Here is a 24,140-nt window from a genome sequence, read left to right as displayed (position 1 = left end):
CAGCAAGTTCATTGTCGAAGTGTCAGATGTGTCCTGGGGTCCAGACAAACACCACTGAAAAACCAGACCATCCCAGGGCACAGACAGACTCCTGGATGATCACTACCAAAGGATGGCAATGGTAGCACTGGTCAATAGCTTGTAAGCTGCTCAAGGAGTCACTACAGACAAGAACGGACTCACCAGAGCACAAACAGATATGCTCCAGAGCACGAAGTATGGCCACCAGCTCTGCGGTAATAACACTGCAGCCATTCGGCAAGGAATGCTGTTCAGTATGTCCGGCATGAGCATAGGCAAAGTCAACGTGACCATTAGCCATCAAGCTGTTGATGTAAACTACTTCAGAGCCCCAGGACGTGTCAAGAATCAAGACAAAGTGAAATGGAGAGCCTCAGGAGGAACTGAGTCCTTAGGGCTATGCGAAAGGTCCAGACAGAAGGGGCTGAACGCGAACCGCCATCATAATCTTAATCCTTGAACTGGGTCGCCGATGCAGGACATGAACCGCTGTGGTTGGGTAAAGGAGATGATAATTTGGATGGCCCAGGGAGCTATGAATGTGTGTGACATAACTGGCGAGCAGTTGTCAGCGTCCGATCTGCAAAGGAGGGACCCCACCCCAGCCTCCACCAGTATGCAGATCACTGGACTCGTCCTAACAGCTAGTCAAACTCCACAATGGTGCACTGGGTCTAGTAACGGCAACACTGAGGGCATCATCAAACCATAAACTAGACTCCCATAATCAAGGTGAGATTGAACAAGGGCTTTGTAGAGCTGCAGCAGTGCAGAGCAATCTGCACCCCAGTTGAAGTTGCTCAGGCAACGGAGGCCATTGAGGTGCTGCCAGCACTTCCACTTCAACTGATGAGAATGAGAAAGCCAAGTCAATCGGGCATCGAAAACCAGTCCTAAGAATCGATATGTCTCCACTACCATGAGTGGATCGCTGTCCCGGTATAGTTCTGGTTCCGGATTAATTGTAAGACTCCGACAGAAGTGCATGATGCCGACTACATGGCTGAAAACCGGAAGTCATGGGCTAGGGCCTATGACTGCACCTTGCGGATGGCACCCTGTAGGCACCGCTCAGCAATTCCACTACTGGAGGAGCAGTACGAAATGCAAAAGTCATCTGCATACAGAGAAGGTGAGACAGACGGCTCCGCAACTGCTGCTAGAACGTTAATGACCACTAAAAATAGAAAGACACTCAACACAGAGCCTTGCGGGCCCTCATTCTCCTGGGTATGGGGGAACTATGGGAGGCAACAACTTGGACACGGAAATCACAGAGCAACAGGAAGTTTTGGATCAAAATTGGAGTAGGTCCCGGAGACGCCATTCATGTAATGTGGCTAGGATATGGTATCACCAGGTCATATTGCAGACACTTCTTAAATCAAGAAAGACGGCAACCAGGTGTTGGCATCGGGAAAAGGCTGTTCAGATGGTAGACTCAAGGGATAGTAGGTTATCAGCGGTAAAGAGACCCAGGCAAAAACTGCACTGGCATGGAGCCAGTACAACCCGGGCCTCAAGGAGCCATCACAACCGCCCACTATCCACACATTCTAACAACTTACAAAGAATGTAGGTGACGCTGATGCACCGATAGCTATCCACATCAAGCGGGTTTTTTTCAGGTTTGAGCACTGGAATGACAGTGCTCTCCGTCACTGCACTCCAGATGCCCATGAAGATGAGGATATTTTTCTGGTAGTCCAATGAAAGATGTTTAATCATCTGAGCATGGATGCCATCTGGCCCAGGGGCAGTGTCAGGACAATGTGTACGGGCAAGGAGGAGTTCCCACTCAGTGACGGGAGCATCATACAGTTCACTGTAGTGTGTAGTGAACGAGAGGAGTTTGCCTTCCATCCGCCCTCGATGGTACGAAAATCGGGGTGAGGGGGTAATTCTTCAACGCAGAAGCCCGAGCATAGTGCTCAGCAATTGCGTTTGCATCGGTAGATAACACTCCATTGATAATAATGCCAGGGACACCCGTTCAGGTCTGATACCCAAGGGTGCATCTGATCTTCGTCAGACTTGTGAAGGCGATGTATGGTACCCAATGGTTGACACATACGTCTCCCAAAACTTCTGTTTCCATCTTTTTATGAGCTGGCGAACATGGGCACGGATCCTTTTAAAAGATATTAGGTTCTCTAGTGATGGGTGCCGCTTATGTCACTTTTAAGCCTGCCTATACTCTTTAATGGCCTCAGCGATTTCTGCCGACCACCAAGGCACCGTCTTTCACCGTGGCACAAGGGAACAACCGAACGCATTTTTCACCACAGAGATGATCATTGTGGTTACTCGCTCAACCACTACATCGATGTTATTGTGTGGGGGAGATTCAATGGTGACGGCAGAGTTGAAAGCTTCCCGGTCTGCATTGTTTAATGCCCATCAGGGTAGGTGTCTTGGGGAATGACACGGGGGGGGAGTGACAGGAATATGGTAAGTCATCACTACCACACAGGTCGTCATGGGCTCTCCAGTGGACAGAAGGGAGAAGTCCTGGGCTGCAAAGTGATAAAGCAATAGCCAAGTAAGTACCAAGGGCCACACTGAAATGTGTAGGGGGACCCAGTATTTAAGGAGGAGATGTCGAGTTGAGATAGTAAATTCTTGATATCCCTACCTAAGCCAGTAATAATGGTGCCACCCTTCATGAGGTTATGGGTGTTAAAATCTCCCAAAAGTAGGAAAGGTTTTGGGAGTTGATTAATCATTGTGACCAATGTGTTCAGGGGTACTGCACAATTTGGAGGAAGATACACATTACAGTCAGTTATTTCTTGTGTTGTCCTTATCATCTTATCCTGAGAGCCAATGCTTCGAGAGGAGTTTGAAGGGGCACAGGTTGGCTACATACAGAGTTCAGGACATGGATGCATACTCCACCTGACACACTACTGGAGCCACTACAGTTTTTGTAACATTTCCTATAGCTGCGAAGGACAGGGTTCCACATTGCCGAGAACCAGTTTTCCTGGAGGGCAATGCAGAAAGCAGGCGTAAAGCTTAACAGTTGTCATAGCTCAGCCAGGTGGCGGAAAAAACCGCCACAGTTCCACTGGAGGATAACACTGTCTTGATGCTGGGAATGTATGAAGCAATCAAGGAGGCAATTTATACCTCACGGTCACCTGCTGCCATCAATTGAGTACCTGTGCAAACTATGTCCATCATGTCTGAGGGTTCGGCAAGATCTAGGTCCTCGGGGATTGCCAGAATCTCCACCTCATCCTCAGACACACAACTTTTAGGTAGTGGTGGTGTGGGTGCCACCACAATTTCTTTGTCCTTGGGGGTAGTCTTCTTCTTCTTCTTCTACCCCTCCTTAGATTTCTCTCACTGCTACTTGGGTTTCTCTGGCTGGGTGGGCTTCACTTATTCAGTCTTGGGGACTGAGGAGGATCTTTAAGCCCTACGACCAGCTGTCTGTGGGTGCTTCAGCCACTGGCCATGACCTCTTTCCCTCTGGTAAGAACCTGTGAAGGGAGTTACCCAACGGACCACTTCCTAGCGAGAGCAGCCAAAGGAGACTGATAAGTGGGGACTGATGTCCCCGATGGTTGGAAGAGGTGGGGGGATCGGGGGGTGGGAGGGGCATTTCTCTCTAAGTAGGCGGTGCATTAGCAACAAGGACAGGAGTGGCCCCCCCCACCATCAAGGGGACAGACAGTCTTGCAAGCCTGAGGGCCAACTATAAATGGCTGAACTGACTGGGCTGGAATCGGAGTTGTAGCTGTGGCCTTAGATGCTGTTGTGTGCACAAGATACAATCTTTCAAATTTTCTCTCAGCCTCAGTGTAGTTCAGTTGGTCCAGAGTCCTGTATTCCATGGTTTTCCTTTCTTCCTGTAGAATCCTGCAGTCCAGTGAGCAAGGGGAATGTTGCTTGCTGCAGTTGACACACGTGGGAGGTGGAGCACATGGAATATTGGGATGTGATGGATGTCCACAATTGCGACATGTGACACTGGAAGTACAGCGGGAAGACATATGCCCAAACTTCCAGCACTTAAAGCACCACATTGGGAGAGGGATATATGGCTTCACATCACAGCATTATACCATCACCTTGACCTTCTTTGGTAATGTATCACCCTCAAAGGCCATGATGAAGACACCGGTGGCCACCTGATTATCCTTTGGATCCATATGGACATGCCAGACGAAATGAATATCTCGTCACCAAGGTGGCACGCAGCTCGTAATCTGACTGCAAAACAATGTCACTGTGGAATATAATACCTTGGACCATATTTAAGCTCTTATGAGGTGAGATGGAAACAGAAACACCCCCAGCTTGTCACAGGCGAGTAATGCCCGTGACTGGGCAGGGGATGTTGTTTTTATCAGGACTGGCCCAGATCGCATTTTAGACAATCCCTCCACCTCCCCAAACTTGTCCTCTAACTGCTCCACAGAATATTAAGACTTCATCAACATGAAGGATTCCCCATCAACTGTTGTACAAACTAGGTACTGGCGTGAATAAGGTTCGATTACACTTTTAGCCCAGCGCTACTACGTTGGTGAGGTCAGGGAGGGGAATACTTCCTTGCATTAAACTGAGACCTCGAATGCTTAGAGACTGCTTGTGTTTGACCACCAGCAAGAGATGACATTGTGTGCTTCATGGTATGTCATCCGCCCTGATGCCACCTACTCTGGCCACAGGCCCTCCCTAAAGGCACCACCCAACCTCAGCAAAGATCACTTGGCAGGATGGCCATTGCTGGGAGGCCTGATGTTCCAGGTAGACTGGCATCTACTCCTTGGCATTCATGGGGAGTTAACGGTGCAGGCATAGTCAGGAGGTGACAACCAAGAGGGTATATGGCAACTCCACCACAACAGACTGGCTACCATGCCAGATGACACGTGGAAACAAGTCCATTATCATCGCCGGCACAGAAAACGACACCACACTGTGGATGGAGGAAATGCACCTGGGAAGGTGTCCTCACCTAATGGCTGAAGAATGAGCGAAATTGCAGATCCACAATGATGATGAAGCTAAAGGTTTCAACACACAATGGACTATGCACCACATAACAAGCCGTTCCCCAATTGGCTCACTCTTCAGAAAAATTTTGAAGAATGATGGTGAAACCCTACAGGGGACCATCACAAAAAGGCTGAGATGTTTGAGACTCCTTTTAGTCACCTCTTACGTCAGGCAGGAATAACTTGGGCCTATTCTAATCCACAGACCTGCAGGGGGGTACACAGACAGGGAAGATAACTACATGCACTTCATTAAGTAATCATAATTATATTGTATGAATATAATACAGGGAAACATTCCATGTGGGAAAAATATATCTAAAAACAAAGATGCTGTAACTTACCAAATGAAAGTGTTGGTATGTTGATACAGACAAAAAACACAAACACACACACAAATTACAAGCTTTTGCAACCCACGGTTGCTTCATCAGGAAAGAGGGAAAGAGAGGGAAAGACAAAAGGATATGGGTATTAAGGGAGAGGGTAAGGAGTCATTCCAATCCCGGGAGTGGAAAGACTTACCTTAGGGGGAAAAATGGACAGGTATACACTCACGCGCGAACACACACACACACACACACACACACACACACACACACACACACACACACACACCCATCTGCACATATACACATATACACACACAGGCAGACCTTTGTATGTGTGTGTGTGTGTGTGTGTGTGTGTGTGTGTGTGTGTGTGTGTGTGTGTGTGTGTGTGCGCACGCGCCCGCGAGTGTATATGTCCTTTTTTCCCCCCCTAAGGTAAGTCTTTCCACTCCCGGGATTGGAATGACTCCTTACCCTCTCCCTTAAAACCCACATCCTTTCGTCTTTCCCTCTTTCCTGATGAAGCAACCATGGGTTGCGAAAGCTTGTAAATTGTGTGTGTGTTTGTGTGTTTTTTGTCTCTATCAACATAATAACGCTTTCGTTTGGTAAGTTACAGCATCTTTATTTTTAGATATAATTATACTGTATTTATTTCTTTCATGCAGCTCACAAAACACTTTAGAGATCATCCTACCATTACAATAGTATACCAATTTTAACAAGTGTGTCATTTTCATAAGTTAATCCTCAATGCAAAGAAGTAACTTCAGATGAGCCATAGGAAAGTGTGTTGGGTCCCTTGCTGTTCATGTTGTATATTAATGACCTTGTAGACCATAATAATAGTAACCTCATACTTTTTCCAGATGATGATGTTATGTGTAACGAAACACTGCCCAAAAGAAGCAACATAAATATTTGGTCAGATCTTGGCAAGATTTCAAAGTGGTGCTAAGATTGGCAACTTGATTTAAATGTTCATAAATGTAAAATTGTGCACTCCATAAATCAAAAAAACATATAATCCTATTAATATAATATCAATGAGACACAGTTGGAATCAGCCAACTCATACAAATACTTGGGTGGAACACTTCGTAGGGATATGAAATGGAATGATCACAGAGGCTCAGTTGTAAGTGAAGTACATGGTAGACTTCAGTTTATCGGTAGGCTACTGGGCAAGTGCAATCAAATTACAAAGGGGACTGCTTACAAATCCCTCATGTGACAGATTCTGGAATACTGCTAAAGTGTGTGGGACCCATACCAAATAGGACTACTGGGCAAGTGCAATCAAATTACAAAGGGGACTGCTTACAAATCCCTCATGTGACAGATTCTGGAATACTGCTAAAGTGTGTGGGACCCATACCAAATAGGACTAAAAGAGGATACTGAACATATACAGAGAAGGGAAGCACAAATAGTCACAGGTTTGTTTCATCCATGGGAAAGTGTCACAGAGATACGGAAGAAACTGAACTGGCAGACTCTAAGAGAGACAAAAAATATCCCAAAAACTGTCTATTAATAAAGTTTCAAGAACTGGCTTTAAATTATGATGCTAGGAATATACTATAACCCCCTACATATTGCTTACATAGAGATTGTAAGGATAAGGTTAGAATAATTGCTGCATGCACAGGGGCATTCAAACTATCATTCTTCTCGCACTCCTATGGTTTGCAGAGCATAGGTGTAGATGTAGGTCTAAAACTTTTCAAAACTGGAGCTTGGACTCAGTCACAAACATACAGACAAAGAAATTATTTTACATACAACATAAAAGCATTTGCTACTTATTATTTTCTGTAAATCAGTTGTTTTGATTTGCCTGCTTGTTCAGTGGCATTAACTGATCCATCACAAAAAACCTTAATACACAGAACACTATAATCACTTTCTTCTTGGTGGAAAAGGTGATGTGGATTATTACTTGTTTATATTGCAGCTGAACAAGTGCACACAACTGAAAGTTTACGCTATTAAATGCTTGGATAAATTACAGTACTCAGTATCAGGAGTAAGTGGTGATGGTTTGGGAGGGGGGGGGGGGGGGGGTCAAATACTTTGAAACAGGAGGATCTTCAGATCTTGTGGTTTGATCTGTCAGAGTAGGTGGGGTGGAAATTGTAAATTCAAATATTTCTGTGTGAAGACTGGAATGAGTTTGTTGAAATAATCTGTGGTAACTCAGAAAGATGAAGATATAAATATCTCATAACCTGTCCTATACAAACTGATTCTGTTGTCCTGCTGCATACAGAAAACAAATACAAATGAAATTTAGAATGTTAACCACTTTTTATTTTATTTTAATGACAATATGTTTTCAGCTAAGGGAAAAAATGATTCTACATTACCTCTACACTCAACTTTGACCTCTTCCTCTTCCAGTTTTCAGTTATCAGCTGAATTGTATGCTTGCAGTTCTGAATTAAAGCAAGCACTATATCAAAAATCCTCCTCTCAGTTGCATGTTGTTGCAGAGACTCCAGGAATAAAGTGTAGAGACTGTCAGCATCTAACGAAAGTAGCAGAAATCCTTGTACAACATGTAAATATTAAGCACAAGAAAAATAGCATTAGCATTCAATTTCACAATGAAAAGCAAATAATCACATTTGATTTCTTATTAGTTAACCATACTACTATTTTTATAAACATTTTGAAACAAACTTCCTGAAACCAAAGTAGTGAGAAAGTGTGTCCACAGTTCACAAAGGGCAACAGTAGTACCTGTCATTCCGGTCCACAAGTTTGTAGCAATGTATGGTACACACTATTTACCATATCGAATCAACCAATGGTTTGGACTTCAGTGTAAGATTTTGATTATTTTTTGGTTGTTCTATGCGCCCACAGAATGAAGAACTAGTACAAAATTTCACTCTTTGAATGGCTACATTAGTTATTTTTGAAACTTAAAGGAATGAAAATTGCTCATTTTTCTAAAGTGCAATGAAGCAAAAATACCTAAATTCAAAACTATACATAGCAGGGGTCTGAAACTGACATCAATGTAAACGTCTTGGGTTAAGCTTCAATTTGATATGCAACACAATAGTGATGTAACATTTGGTTGATTTTACTAAGACCTGAAAAAATATAGTTTGGAAAACGTATTAAAGTCCCATGTTGTTATAATATATTCTTAGTGGGACATCCACAACTGTTCCTTGAATTGTTCTTGGGGGATAAAATCTTCTGCAGTTGCAATTCTGAAGTTCCTTTATTTGAATAAAGGTATGTACACTAACCAGGTTTTAAGACAATAATCCCATCTTCAGGCACTACTTAATTGCCTATAAGAAACTTGAACAACTAACACAGACAAATCAACAAAATTATCCATTAGTGTGAGAGACCTGTGCAGGTGAGACATGAAAAATGTAAGATGTTAAGTAGCTACTGTTTGATTCATTCTACCTTTCGCAATATCGTCGGTACGCATGTGAACCTTAGCTTCTATTGGTGATAGAATGGTAGGATCAAGTGTTTTCGACAGCCCATTTGTATACTGAGCAGAAAGCTTGTCTCAGTGTAATTACCATACAGTACAGGGTCAACGTATAAATATTACACACTTGAGTTAGTGAGAATGGGCAGTCGGGAGTGGATGGACATGAGCGACTTCCAGCGATAGGCTACTGGCTGTGAGCATGTTAAAAACAGAGCGAATATGTTATCACGCCAAAATTTTTGGGGAAGCTGTTGCATATGCTGAGGAAGGTAGAATAAGGCACCTGGTACCTCACTTTTCAGCTTTTTTTGAACAGGAGAATATTAGCCTTTTTGTGCTCCAATAGCAGCATTTTTTGGCTAGTGAAGTATTCCAAGGCAGCTCAGTGCCTTAACGGATATGGAAACATCAAAAGAAACCACGATATTTAAGTGCGTATTATTGAGAAATGCTCTGTGGAAGGGATCAATCCTACAAATATTTTCGCTTGTGTACTACATTCTGAGTATAGAACTTTTACAGGCGGCAGTGGTGAATTAGAGGGTTATACACTACTGGCCATTAAAGTTGCTACACCACGAAGATGACATGCTACAGACGCAAAATTTAACAGACAGGAAGAAGATGCTGTGATATACAAAATGATTAACTTTTCAGTGCATTCACACAAGGTTGGCGCCGGTGGCGACACAACGTGCTGACATGAGGAAAGTTTCCAACCGATTTCTCATACACAAACAGCAGTTGACCGGTGTTGCGTGGTGAAACGTCGTTGTGATGCCTTGTGTAACGAGGAGAAATGTGTACCATAACATTTCCGACTTTGATAAAGGTTGGATTGTAGCCTATCGCGATTGCCGTTTATCGTATCGCAACAATGCTGCTCGCTTTGGTCGAGATCCAATGACTGTTGGCAGAATACGAAATACGGAACGTCGTGCTGGATCCCAACGGCCTCGTATCACTAGCAGTCAAGATGACAGGCATCTTAGCCACATGGCTGTAACGGATCGTGCAGCCATGTCTCGATCCCCGAGTCAACAGATGGGGACGTTTGCAAGACAACAACCATCTGCACGAACAGTTCGACGACGTTTGCAGCAGCATGGACTATCAGCTCGGAGACCATGGCTGCGGTTACCCTTGATGCTGCACCGCAGACAGGAGTGCCTGCGATGGTGTACTCAACAACGAACCCGGGTGCACGAATGGCAAAACGTCATTTTTTCGGATGAATCCAGGTTCTGTTTACAGCATCATGATGGTCGCATCCGTGTTTGGCGACATCGCAGTGAATGTACATTGGAAGCGTGTATTCGTCATCGCCATACTGGCGTATCACCCGGCGTGATGGTATGGGGTGCCATTGGTTACACTTCTCGGTCACCTCTTGTTCGCATTGACAGCACTTTGAGCAGTAGACATTACATTTCAGATGTCTTACGACCCGTGGCTCTACCCTTCATTCTATCCCTGCAAAATCCTACATTTCAGCAGGATAATGCACAGCCGCATGTTGCAGGTCCTGTATGGGCCTTTCTGGATACAGAAAACGTTTGACTGCTGCCCTGGCCAGCACATTCTCTAGACCTCTCACCAACTGAAAACATATGGTCAATGGCGCCCGAGCAACTGGCTCACCACAATACGCCAGTCAATACTCTTGATGAACTGTGGTATCGTGTTGAAGCTGCATGGGCAGCTGTACCTGTACACGCCATCCAAGCTCTGTTTGACTCAATGCCCAGGCGTATCAAGGTCATTATTACGGCCAGAGGTGGTTGTTCTGGGTACTGAGTTCTCAGGATCTATGCACCCAAATTCTGTAAAAATGTGATCACATGTCATGTCCAATGAATACCCGTTTATCATCTCCATTTCTTCTTGGTGTAGCAATTTTAATGGCCAATAGTGTAAAATAATTGCACGACTTTAAACAGACGGGGAGAGTAAATGGCGATCTAGACGTATGCCATCATTGGACTGAAAATCTGTCCATTCTTTTAAAAGGGTGCAATCGAGAAAATGCAAGAGAGATGCTACATTTTTGCTTCTCATTTGCCATCTGAATACACGTTTAGAATGAGAAGACTTGGGAAACATTCTAAATACCAAAATGAAAACAAAGCTGACATATTTAAGTGTTTAATTGTCCATTATTTGTCTTTAGGTTATTACCAAATGAGCGTTTACAATATTTTGTAATTCCGCGCGCATTCTTTACCTTTTCTTCCTTTCTTCAATAAATAAAACAGGTATCTGTTAGACATGAGTTAGCAACATCTTTCAGAAGGAAAATGCTACTGTAAAATAGAAACATACCACCATCCCCAGAACTCTTGCTTAAACAGTTTCAAATGTATTGCCACATACAGTCAGCTTTAAGTGCATTCTTGTTTAATCCAGGAGTAAGAGGCGTCAGTGCTACAGATGGAATCATGAACGATGGCGTTAGAGTTTAGGCTTATTCTTCACACATACCTCATGCATTCCCCGACAGCCAATGAGCGTTCAGTAGTGTTCTGAGCGCTCAGCTTTGAATCCTGTAGCTAATGTGAGTATTAAACGTAATTGTAGCGAATTGATTAGTGAATTTTTATTCCTTTGTTGCGTGTTGGTGGTAAGTGATACATTCTGCATAAGCAAGGGAGCAACAATGTGCAGTATATAGGCTTTCTTCAAGCAAAATAAATGCTCATACGTGTATTGCAATTTTCGCTTGGGATTATCAACATTAAAAGCCTCGTCCGTGCCTCGACATGCGCGAACCGCCATCGTTCATGGATCGGACTATTGTCATCTGTTGTGCCATGTCCGCGCATCTGAACTGTATCCATCAGCCTCGAGCAGTTCCTTCTTAACAATCACTGAAAAATTTGCTTGTTTTACCAACTTCTTAACATCTAACAGGGAAGGCTAAACTGAACGTCTTTCCCACGATAGTTCTCAGTGTTTTCGAACATTCAATGATCAATGTTCAGCGAGAGATTCACAACAGTGAATGCCCAGCATTAGTCGCAAACCTTGACCACCCTCAGCCAAGCGATCAAATCGAAACAACCAGGCAATCACCCGTGGGGTGATTCTGCTCCACAACAATGCAAAGCCTCATACGGCCAACACAACTGCGGCACTCCTGCAGAAATTCAAATGTGAGGTTCTTGGTACCCTCTCCCTGTGATTACGCCGTTTTTGGTCCCCTTAAAAAGGCTCTGAGGGGCAAACGATTCACCTCTGACGACGACGTCCGGCTGTACTTGCGGAACTGGTTCACATCACAGCCCTGGTCTTCGTTTAGCTACATCTGTTCCTTGGCGTTTCCACTTCACAGTCAGATCAACAGTCGGGTGGCGTGGCTTTAGAGTTGTTCAAATGTCCCTGTTTGATTACCCGAGTGACACACAATGACTACTCCGCTGTCGAGGTCACTGAGCTCACTGGACCAACCCTTTCTGTTGTTGCTCTCTGATGACCATTCAACACACCTGCCTCCTTTCATATGGCGGGTCTGCCTCTCGCGACATCTAGTCAACTGCGCATTTCCTAAGAATGGCCGTATACTTTTGTGATATTTTATGTCTCGATGTTTCTCTATGATTATCGAATTATTATTGTTCTTTTCGGAAGAAAGAACAATTTTTGTGACGATATTAGTATTTGGTGGAAGACTTGGGTGAAAAAAAAAATGAAATTAACGCCACCTTTGGCGGTTGCGCTAACGCCTCCGCCCGGCGATTGGCGCTCTCGTTTGGTAACGTATTAAACGTCTCGTAAAACTTTGGAGCTGAATTTATGGAAAACGCTTGATAATTGCATCGTACAAGAGCAGCATTTGTTGCGTCTGTGTATTTATGTACTACGAGTGTGTAAGATAAGAAAAACTGGTGACCGTTGGGTATATACCTCGCCTGCAAGCTGTTCCTTTGTGTTGTTACCAAACCTACTACTGTGTACTCTGCGCATATCGTAGAGTAATAACATGCTGAAATACGGAGCTGCATATGAGCGACACGAACGCCAGTAATTCCGCGCCAGCCAAACTACAAGCCGGTGCAGTGATGCTCCAGCTGCTAGGCCGCCGACCAATCACAGTAACGGTTAAATGGCGCCCAGCCGAGAGAACTTGCTGCAAGCCTACATATCTAAGTATGCCGCACGAACAGTGATCCAGCGTTACAGGTACAATCAGTTGAGTAACGCAAAGGAGGGAGATTAAAACACTGATGTCCGGTCGACAACAAGGTCATTTGAGATGAAGCTCGGACTAGGGATGGATGGACGAGAAAAGTGGTCGTGCCCTTTCAAAGGAACTATCCTGGCTTTTGCCTGAAGCGATTTAGAGAAATCAAGGAAAACTTAAATCAGGATGGCCGGATGTGGGTATGAACCGTCGTCCGACCGAATGCGAGTCTCTTGTGTCAACCATTGCGCCACCACGCTCGGTGCAAAGGAGCGATAGAAAATTTTATATTCATCGTACGTCGAGATCATTAACGCCTGATACTACCTCGAATGAGGAGTGCACGTGAAAGGAATCAATCATGGCCTCCATCACCAAAGAATTTGTGCATTCGCCTGAACTGATTTAGGAAAACAGTAAGAAACCTGGACCACAGTGGTCCGACAGTTACTCCAACCTCGTTCCTCCCGAAGATGCAAACATGTCTTAACCGCTGGCTCGGCTCTGGTTGTCTAAACCTTTAAGAAAATTCTAAATATTTCGTGAGTGTTTTCTGGCAAGTTGGACTCCTACGATGTTCTTGGGTTTACCAGCCCAGCCGAGTCATCAATACCTAGCATGTTTTTGTTATATGATTAATATCAGAAAACTGGCAGCAGACTAATACCAATCGTAGAACTTTTTGCTGAGATGAGAAGGGCAACATAAAACGGGGGCTCGACTAACTCATTATCAACTCTTACGAAGTTCTGAATCCACTTAATATTCAGACCATACACTGAAGCGCCAAAGAAACTGGTACAGGCATGCACATTCAAATACAGAGATATGTAACAGGCGGAATACGGCGCTGCAGTCGGCAACGCCTACAGGAGACAAGTATCTGGCGCAGTTGTTAGATCGGTTATTGCTGCTACAATGGCAGTTTAAAGAGATTTAAGTGAATTTGAACGTAGTGTTGATAGTCATAACACGAGCGATGGGACACAGCGATGAAGTGATGACTTCCCCGTACGACCATTTCACGAGTGTATTGCGAATTTCAGGAATCCCGTAAAACATCAAATCTCCAACATCGCTGCGGCCGGAAAAAGATCCTGCAAGAATGAGATCAACGACAACTGAAGAGAATCGATCAACGTGCAACCCTTCCGCAAATTGCCGCAGATTTCAATGCTGGGCCATCAACGAGTGTCAGCGTGCGAACCATTCAAAGAAACATCGACAAGAGCTTTCGGAGCCAAAGACCCACTCGTGTACCCTCGATGACTCCACGACATAAAGCTTTATGCCTCGCCTGGGCCCGTCGACACCGACATTGGACTGTTGATGCCTGGAAACACTTTGCCTGGTCGGACGAGTCTCGTTTCAAATTGTATCGAGTGCGGACATGTATGGGTATGGAGACAACCTCATGAATCCATGGATCCTACATGTCAGCAGGGGACTGTTCATGCTGGTAGAGGCTCAGTAATGTTGTGGGGCGTGTGCAGCTGGAGTGATATAGGATGCCTGATAGGTCTAGATACAACTCTGATGGGTGACATGCACGTAAGCATCCTGTCTGATCACCTGCATCCATTCATGTCCATTGTGCATTCCGATGGACCTGGCCAATTCCAGCAAGACAGTGCGACACCCCCAAGTCTAGAATTGCTAGTCATTCCAGGAACACTCTTCCGAGTTTAAACACTTCCGCTGACCACAAAATTCCCCAGACATGAACATTATTGAACATATCTAGGATGCTCTGCAACGTGCTGTTAAGAAGAGATCTCCACCCCCCCCCCCCCCCCCCGTATTCTTACGATTTATGGACAGTCCTGTGGGATTCATGGTGTCAATTCCTCCAGCACTACTTCAGACATTAGTCGAGTCCACGCCACGTCGTATTGCGGCACGTCTGCTTGCTCGTGGGGGCTCTACACAATATTAGGGAGGTGTACCAGTTTCTCTGGCTCTTCAGTGTAGTTCGGTCTTTCAGAATTTCATTGCTTGAACATTAAAAGTTTTGCTTTAAATCTAGTATCTAGGCGGTTAAGTACAGTACTAAAAATAACAAGACCGAAGGGACAATCCTCAGTACACACTGATCTTATTCACTTATCGCTGCTTTCTCCTCTACTATATTCATAAGAAGTTTGGGCATTATGGGGCCAGAAAATGTGTAACTAACCTCAGTGAAACTAGAATTTTTAATAATATGAGGAGACGAGTAAAAGCAAGAGTTGAAATGTGTTAAAGATGTCAAAAAGTGAGAGCTAATAACAAAATAGTTCTAGGAGACATGTATAGTGTTGAGCCACAGAATAAATTAAGACCTGGTAGCCTGTGATTTGTTTGGTCCTTTGCCTGTGTATCGAGGGGGTTGTGAATACGTTTTGTGTCGGTGGATGGGTTCACAAAATTTGTGAAACTTTACCCTATTAAGAAGACTAATGCGAAAGAGCTAGTAAATCGTTTGCAGAAAGAGTATTTTGTGGTGGTAGAGTTTGTCTCCAACAAATTTAAGGAATGTTTAGAAAGCAGGAACACTGAGCACATAAAGATTTCAGCGTATTGTTCGCAAGGAAACATGTGCGAAAGAATCATGAAGGAGTTGAAAAGTTTATGTCGTACTTATTGTCATAGAAAACATACAGCATGGGCATAGTATATAGAATATTTTGAGAATGTCATCAATAATATAAAGCACGAGGCTACAGGGTTCGCTCCTTGTGAATTGATGTGGGGGGTAAGACCAGACAATTTGCTGTTTGACTAGGTAGAGTTTCCAGTTATTGTAGACGTGGCACTGAGTGTAAAAGAAAAAATTGCTAGAGAAAATATTAAGAAAACATTAAGAAAAAAGCATTGGAACATAAAAGACGCCATGATGCTAAGGATCCACAGACAAGTTTCCAAATTGGAAAATTGGTATTAGTTAAAACAAAGGAGAAATCAAAAAAGATTACACCAGAAACGAAGAAGTTCACACCAATCTGTATTAGGACTTACTGAAGATAACGTTTCTCTGTGTTCGTATGTTCCGAAGAAGAAGAAAGCAGTTCTAATAATCTGCAATGCATCCTCTACCTGCCCCTCTTTCAAAACCAGATGTTATACATTATAATAAAAGCACAAAAGGAGGGTGTTGATAATACGGACAAGTTGTGTTCTCATTACAGTGTAAGAAGGACACAGATGGTCACTAGCATTTTTGATACGAGATTTTGGATATTTGCTTACCTGGCATACATCATTTACACAGAGAACAATCCCTAAGCAAAAATGTATTTCATAGCCGCACTTGGAAAACATTTGGCAATGCTTTGCATTATCTGTAGATCATCAAATCCTAATTGACTGCCAAAATTTTCCGTGAATTCGGGTATTGAATGTATCATGGGAGAAGCTCCCGTTCTGATTCCTGAACAAGTGGAGGTTCAGCCTAAACGAAAAGCCTCTGGACAGCTGAAAACCGTTGTGACTTGTATGCAAACCTCAAACAAAATGAAGAGAAAAACAATAAAAAGTTGCTAGAAGTGTAAAAAACAGTATGTGATGAGGATTTACAACAATAGTGTGTGGACTTTGTGAATAATATTAGTTCAAACTCCAAAAATCGACATCCCGAAAAAAAATACGACATCTCGAAAAATAAAGAATGTCAAAACGTATCGACGTCTCGATAAAAAAAGCGCCGACCTCCTCCGGAAAGGAAAAAGCGCCGACCTCCTCCGGAAAGGAAAAAGCGCCGACCTCCTCCGGAAAGGAAAAAGCGCCGACCTCCTCCGGAAAGGAAAAAGCGCCGACCTCCTCCGGAAAGGAAAAAGCGCCGACCTCCTCCGGAAAGGAAAAAGCGCCGACCTCCTCCGGAAAGGAAAAAGCGCCGACCTCCTCCGGAAAGGAAAAAGCGCCGACCTCCTCCGGAAAGGAAAAAGCGCCGACCTCCTCCGGAAAGGAAAAAGCGCCGACCTCCTCCGGAAAGGAAAAAGCGCCGACCTCCTCCGGAAAGGAAAAAGCGCCGACCTCCTCCGGAAAGGAAAAAGCGCCGACCTCCTCCGGAAAGGAAAAAGCGCCGACCTCCTCCGGAAAGGAAAAAGCGCCGACCTCCTCCGGAAAGGAAAAAGCGCCGACCTCCTCCGGAAAGGAAAAAGCGCCGACCTCCTCCGGAAAGGAAAAAGCGCCGACCTCCTCCGGAAAGGAAAAAGCGCCGACCTCCTCCGGAAAGGAAAAAGCGCCGACCTCCTCCGGAAAGGAAAAAGCGCCGACCTCCTCCGGAAAGGAAAAAGCGCCGACCTCCTCCGGAAAGGAAAAAGCGCCGACCTCCTCCGGAAAGGAAAAAGCGCCGACCTCCTCCGGAAAGGAAAAAGCGCCGACCTCCTCCGGAAAGGAAAAAGCGCCGACCTCCTCCGGAAAGGAAAAAGCGCCGACCTCCTCCGGAAAGGAAAAAGCGCCGACCTCCTCCGGAAAGGAAAAAGCGCCGACCTCCTCCGGAAAGGAAAAAGCGCCGACCTCCTCCGGAAAGGAAAAAGCGCCGACCTCCTCCGGAAAGGAAAAAGCGCCGACCTCCTCCGGAAAGGAAAAAGCGCCGACCTCCTCCGGAAAGGAAAAAGCGCCGACCTCCTCCGGAAAGGAAAAAGCGCCGACCTCCGCCGGAAAGGAAAAAGCGCCGACCTCCGCCGGAAAGGAAAAAGCGCCGACCTCCGCCGGAAAGGAAAAAGCGCCGACCTCCTCCGGAAAGAAAAAGCGCCGACCTCCTCCGGAAAGAAAAAACGCCGACCTCCTCCGGAAAGAAAAAACGCCGACCTCCTCCGGAAAGGAAAAAGCGCCGACCTCCGCCGGAAAGGAAAAAGCGCCGACCTCCGCCGGAAAGGAAAAAGCGCCGACCTCCGCCGGAAAGGAAAAAACGCCGACCTCCGCCGGAAAGGAAAAAACGCCGACCTCCTCCGGAAAAAGCGCCGACCTCCTCCGGAAAGAAAAAGCGCCGACCTCCTCCGGAAAGAAAAAACGCCGACCTCCTCCGGAAAGAAAAAACGCCGACCTCCTCCGGAAAGAAAAAACGCCGACCTCCTCCGGAAAGAAAAAACGCCGACCTCCTCCGGAAAGAAAAAACGCCGACCTCCTCCGGAAAGAAAAAACGCCGACCTCCTCCGGAAAGAAAAAACGCCGACCTCCTCCGGAAAGAAAAAACGCCGACCTCCTCCGGAAAGAAAAAACGCCGACCTCCTCCGGAAAGAAAAAACGCCGACCTCCTCCGGAAAGAAAAAACGCCGACCTCCTCCGGAAAAAACGCCGACCTCCTCCGGAAAAAACGCCGACCTCCTCCGGAAAAAACGCCGACCTCCTCCGGAAAAAACGCCGACCTCCGGAAAAAACGCCGACCTCCGGAAAAAACGCCGACCTCCGGAAAAAACGCCGACCTCCGGAAAAAACGCCGACCTCCGGAAAAAACGCCGACCTCCGGAAAAAACGCCGACCTCCGGAAAAAACGCCGACCTCCGGAAAAAACGCCGACCTCCGGAAAAAACGCCGACCTCCGGAAAAAACGCCGACCTCCGGAAAAAACGCCGACCTCCGGAAAAAACGCCGACCTCCGGAAAAAACGCCGACCTCCGGAAAAAACGCCGACCTCCGGAAAAAACGCCGACCTCCGGAAAAAACGCCGACCTCCGGAAAAAACGCCGACCTCCGGAAAAACATCAAATTCATTTCTCTCTTTTTGCTCGCTTTTATTACGAACAGAGAGAACGCAGAGAGCAGTCAAATGTGTTAGCGTTTACATTTCCAGTAACGCTACAGTTCCGCGAATGGGGGGAGAAGTTTCACTTCAGAGAATCCACTCCAAGGTTGTAAGGCGTTACTGTAGTAGATGGTCACAAACAAGCAAAATGCATCGAGTTTGATACTTTCCACTGAGAACCGCAGTATCACTGGGTTTACACAGGTTAGCGTGAGATGTGAACTGGGACAAAGTGCCCCACTCGCGAGAGGCCTCAGGACAGGTCCAAGTGGCGTAAAACACTGTTTTCACGAACCATAATGTGAAGGTACTGACATTTAGTATTCAGCTGTACACTGTTGCTACCGAATTTTTAGTCTGTTACGCCAAGGCCAGAGACAACCCTGCCTACAGAGTAAGACAGAAATGACCCAAACATGGTTGGTCTGAGGCATTAGGTAGGTGCAGAGCCCCACGTCAGGCCCATGGCTGTAAATGCTGGCAGAATGGCAGGCCTCAGCAATAAATAATGTGGCGCCACAATCCTTTAAAAACCCTAGTTTTTCATATTCTAGGCTTGTCTGGGCAGTGTGTCGCCAATGATTCATAATGCGCGGTGTGGATGGGTCGGTATAACCTCATGAAACACCCTTTAGTTGTTTCTTGTAATGCAATGGAGTAGAGGAAATGGGGACTCACATTGATGACCAACGAAGGAGAGAAGAGCATAACCACAACCCGGTGATCTGCCTCTCCTCACGTGAGGTGTCTATAACAACCACCCCCCCCCCCTCCCTCCCGGTCCGTCTCCTGGCGCCATCAGTCAGAACACAGTTTCTCTCTTCGTACGGTTCTATTGCGTTCAAAGACAAAGATTAATGCATCATTAAACATTTGTTAATAATTAGGGAGACATAAAATATTTTCGTTTAGTTGAAAAACTCTTTCGGATTAAAAATTAATCATACTGACTCAACTTTCCTTCATATTTAATATCACTGTATTTCTTCTTGTTTATATACAGGGTGACAATTCTTGTACTATATGAAATAAAATCGTCGTTAACTTCTGAACGGTTTGTGTTTTTGTGTTAGGACTTTCAAACCGCACGATTGACCGCGGGGCATGATGGGAATTAGTTTGCGCATGCATGGTTTGGTTTAGTGACGACTTTCTCTTTCATTTGGATGGGTTCATTAATAAACAAAATTAGCGCATGTTGAAGACTGAGAATCGGCATTTCGCGATCTATAAATCTCTTCACCCTCAATGGCTGGCTGTGTGGAGTGCAATGTATAGACACGAAATAATCGGTGCAATATTCCTTGATGGCACAGTGACTACCAAACGGTACGTGAAGGTTTTGGAAGACTATTTCATCCCCATTATCTAAAATGAACCTGATTTCGATAAGACGTGGTTCATGGAAGACGGAGCCTGACCCCATCGAAGCATGAGAGTTTTTGATGTCCTGGAGAATTACTTTGCTGGACCACATTCTGGCTCTGCGAAACGCAGAGGCCACTGGCATGGGCCTCTATTGGCTGCCATATTCTCCGGATCTGAAAACATGCGACTTCTTTTTGTGGGGCTACATTAAAGATAAGGTGTACAGCAGTAAGCCCAAAACAATTGCTGAGCTTGAAACAGCCATTCAGGCGGTCGTTGACAGCATCAATGTTACTTTCCGAAGCATTGAAATCGAGATTGCGATGCACTTTTGTAAGCCAGTCATAGCTCATGTCACGTGATCTCGCCAGTCCATGACAGTGGGTATTCAGAGCTTAGGATGCGTGATGTAGTCAGGCAACAGCAACATCACTGTTATGTAGCGCGAACACACAAACAGAAAAAGTTAATGGTTTAAATTAACATAGTGTTGCTACACGAAAACTTTCACATATAATACTGGTCTATAAGATTAATACGCTGGAAGAGAAGCTAAGTTTTCACATATGTTGGTCTTTCACGTGGATACTACAATTTAAGGTATATCATACAAATGCGCCAGAAAATTTTTTTAATAACGACATAAATGTCTGATCTTCTGGGCTCGAAATTCATCTAAATGGCTCATCATCAAAGAGTTTATTTATAAATTAGAGTCAAATGCTCTGTGATTTAAGAAATTCATCGTACGTTCTCGCACGTAGTTAAACTTGCGTGAAAGGAAATTTACTTTGATAGTGATGCTTTTCAAGCCACCATTCGGAATACTTTCCCGCGACCTCTTAGAAATAGTTTCGTTTCTGCACTTGCCAGAGAGGAGCTCCAGATGACAGGCGTCACCGCGCTTACGCAGCTACGATGCCATGGGGAGCCCGTTTGTTCGTACATGTAAACATTAAAAGATCTTGCATTATGTCATAAAAGAAACAAGACATCAGAGGATACTCCAAGAGCATCGGAATTTCGTGACCCATACTAAAATGTGAACATTTAAAGTGCACATTCGTATGTCCAGATCCCCAGTGAAGTAGGCCACGACCTGATATTAAGCTTTTCAATGTGGTTTTCGGAATGTAAATTTTCTTGGAGTAGCAGTACTGTGTTATCTCATGCTTGATTCTTTATTATAGCATAATGCCATACGTGCTAGAAGTTGATAATGTGCACTTGAAAGGCAGCGAACAGTGTGTGGAATTAAATACTTCGTTTCAAATACATTGTCTGCCTCGGCGGAAAAGATTAATAAAAAAAAATTCCTTTAGCAAACCGACAAAAAGAACTTAGATGTGCAAGGCAATTAATGCTTGATTGTCAGAAAGGTGGAAATAAAATAAAATCTGGAACTAATAACACATTTTTGACCTTCCATAATTATGTGAATGTATTTTAATTCACTTGATACCTCCTGACCATAGAAATCTGTTTTGTTTTCATTTGACGTGAGAGCAGTAAACAATGAGCAAACAGCAATATCAACAAATGCAAACACGGGTCACGTGGGGACTACCCACTTCCCCACTATAACTCAGACTGCTCTGCGAATCAGCCCCGGATCCACGCGATATTTCCGAACCACGGCAATAATAGATAGTGCCCCTCCCTCCGCTACTCCCACGTGCGTTTGAGATAGGTCGTCAAAAATTTTAAAAATCGAATTTTCAAAAATATGTTCATTTTGTAGTGTACATGTTTCTGAAGAGTCTGACGCATAAAACGTGTGTCAGAGGAAATGTAAGACATGTTATTTGGTCTTAAGTGTGCCAAAGTGCAGTGCCGTAAATACAGGATACATAAAACCAGTTAAGACATGAGACAAGCAAGACAATACATATTCTTCAATCCTTAGCTCCTAGAATTTTTTTTCCTCTCTAATCTTGCTACAGCTTTACATGGCGTGCTTTCCTTTCTGCGAAAGAATCTATTACCTCATCAAAGTTCATCAAATCGAAATGTTGTCCAATACTGAAATAGCTGTTAATACAAATAGGACCGAAGACTGGTGTGATTTCTTGATCTGATTACGTCTATTTTGTCACTGTCTGCTAGATAAAACAAAATAGGCCTTTCTAATACAATAACAATTGTAACACACACACCAAGTAAACGAGACTGTTTTGGAACAAACGGTCATTTTTATAACTACAGAATATAATTCACAAAGTACCAATATCAAATGCCTATTAGGCCTATTAAAAGCAAAAAGTTTACGTTAGGAAATAGTTTCACACTTCATTCATACACTCCAGTATCTCAAGCATACGAATTTTTTATACAAACTTGGAATCGTCATATTGTTCCATAATTTGTGTGACCCCGTTTCTTCTCCCTCCAACAAACAGCCTTGTTATCACTAATTCTGTTAACTACTCTTGCCAATGTCAAAGCTTATTCGCCGGTTAACTTCACAAACTCTGCCCGAATCACCGGTTTAGTTATCCCGCGATTATTCTCCCGTTAGGCATTGTCATACGTTCGTACAACGCGTTTTCCGCACTACTTCCAGAATAGAACTTAAAGCTGCTGCTAGCTGGGGACTGTACAATTGGCCCTTACTAGCATGGCGACCTGGCCAAAAATTTTCTGTCCAGATTTTATTTTATTTGATACACCGAGAAGGTAGTACGTAATCTTTCTTACCTGTTATTCGTTTACTTCCACTGTGGTAGTCTGAATCTACGGATTTTGCTAGTAATTATAACAACGCTCGTCATTCGCAAACGCAATCAACCACACAATCAGACTGCGGTTGGAATTCATCCGTTCGGCCTTACTCCACTCAGCTCGTATAGCCCCTTTCGTCTATAGGAAAGTTTGTTTCTACATGCGATGAGGATTCCCCTGACAGAGACATCATGTACACTATGCACGCATTCACAATTAACTTACGATTCATTCAGAAATCAAATTAGAATGTGTTCAAAAAAGTTCAAAAACCGTTTCAAAGTCATATGAATAATCGATGGACTAACGTTCGCTGGATGCTAGGCTCTTTGTGAAACAAGGTTTTTTCCCCTCAAGAATATATATTTGCCCCCACCCCCCCTCCCCATCCTATATCGGGGCCTGCTGCGCATTCATGAATCTGGCAGCTTGGGCGCTCCAGTAAAAATTTTCCCGGTGGCATCTAGCTGCTTGCTGCGACTGCTTACACAGCTAGCAGCCACATTTCTGTAGCCAGAAGCGGGAGAATGTACTACTAAAATGCGCATGCGCATGATCCGGCTTTTAACTGCTAAGACGAATCTAATGTAAGCAGTTGTGACGTCACGCTCATTGAAGGCAATTTGTTGTTACGAAGCATTGCATAGTCTTCCTAAAGCCTTTCACACATTTTGCTGTTGGCAGACGCTTGTATGAGCACTGTGTTTTGTTGCTGTATATGACGCATTTCCTTTACAATTTAAGTTTTATTTTCGTTTCTTCTCTCGTTCATGTTTTATTGCTGCAGTATTATTCTGCATAGCGAGATACAGTAATACCCTTTATTTGAGTATCGGTTCTTACCGGTCAAAATTACAAAAATTTAACTGAAAACAAAAACAATGAAACATTCCCGGAATTCTAAAAAATTCCCGGGTTTTTCCCGGTTTTCTCCCGGATGAAAAAATTCCCCGGTTTTTCCCGGATCTCCCGGTTGTCCCGCGTCGTATACACCCTGAATGATGACGAGCGAGCGGCGAGACCAAAGGAAAATTGGGCAGGATATGTGCCCAGGGACAACAAATGGACCAAAGCACACATATGGTGGTGTCCAAGGGAGCCAAAGCGAAGTTTCAGGCATCCTCTGGTGAAATGGAGAGAAGACATCCAACAACAGATGGGAAAAACTTGGATCCAGACTGACTAGCAGAGACTGACATGGAAATCTTTGGACAAGCTTATGTCCAGGAGCGGATATTTAGACAATGAAGACGAAAAACGCGATAACCTACTTCATGCTGGGAACTATCCAGAGAATGAATTTTCACTCTAG

General features: G+C 44.5%; 1 protein-coding gene across 1 annotated transcript in view; it reads right to left on the bottom strand.

The window, feature by feature from the left end:
• The window catches only part of LOC126173321 (nuclear pore complex protein Nup107), a 238,460-nt gene that overhangs the window by 141,815 nt on the left and 72,505 nt on the right, over window positions 1–24,140 (bottom strand). The window contains exon 3 of the mRNA XM_049920947.1: window positions 7,735–7,895. Within this exon, the coding sequence (XP_049776904.1) occupies window positions 7,735–7,895 (161 nt within the window). The remainder of the gene's footprint in view (window positions 1–7,734; window positions 7,896–24,140) is intronic.

Source organism: Schistocerca cancellata, chromosome 1 (assembly GCF_023864275.1).
Source record: "Schistocerca cancellata isolate TAMUIC-IGC-003103 chromosome 1, iqSchCanc2.1, whole genome shotgun sequence".
NCBI classification, from domain to species: Eukaryota; Metazoa; Arthropoda; class Insecta; order Orthoptera; family Acrididae; genus Schistocerca; species Schistocerca cancellata.
The sequence above is the reverse complement of the archived record's forward strand: the minus strand, read 5'-3'. Positions and strand labels throughout refer to the sequence as shown.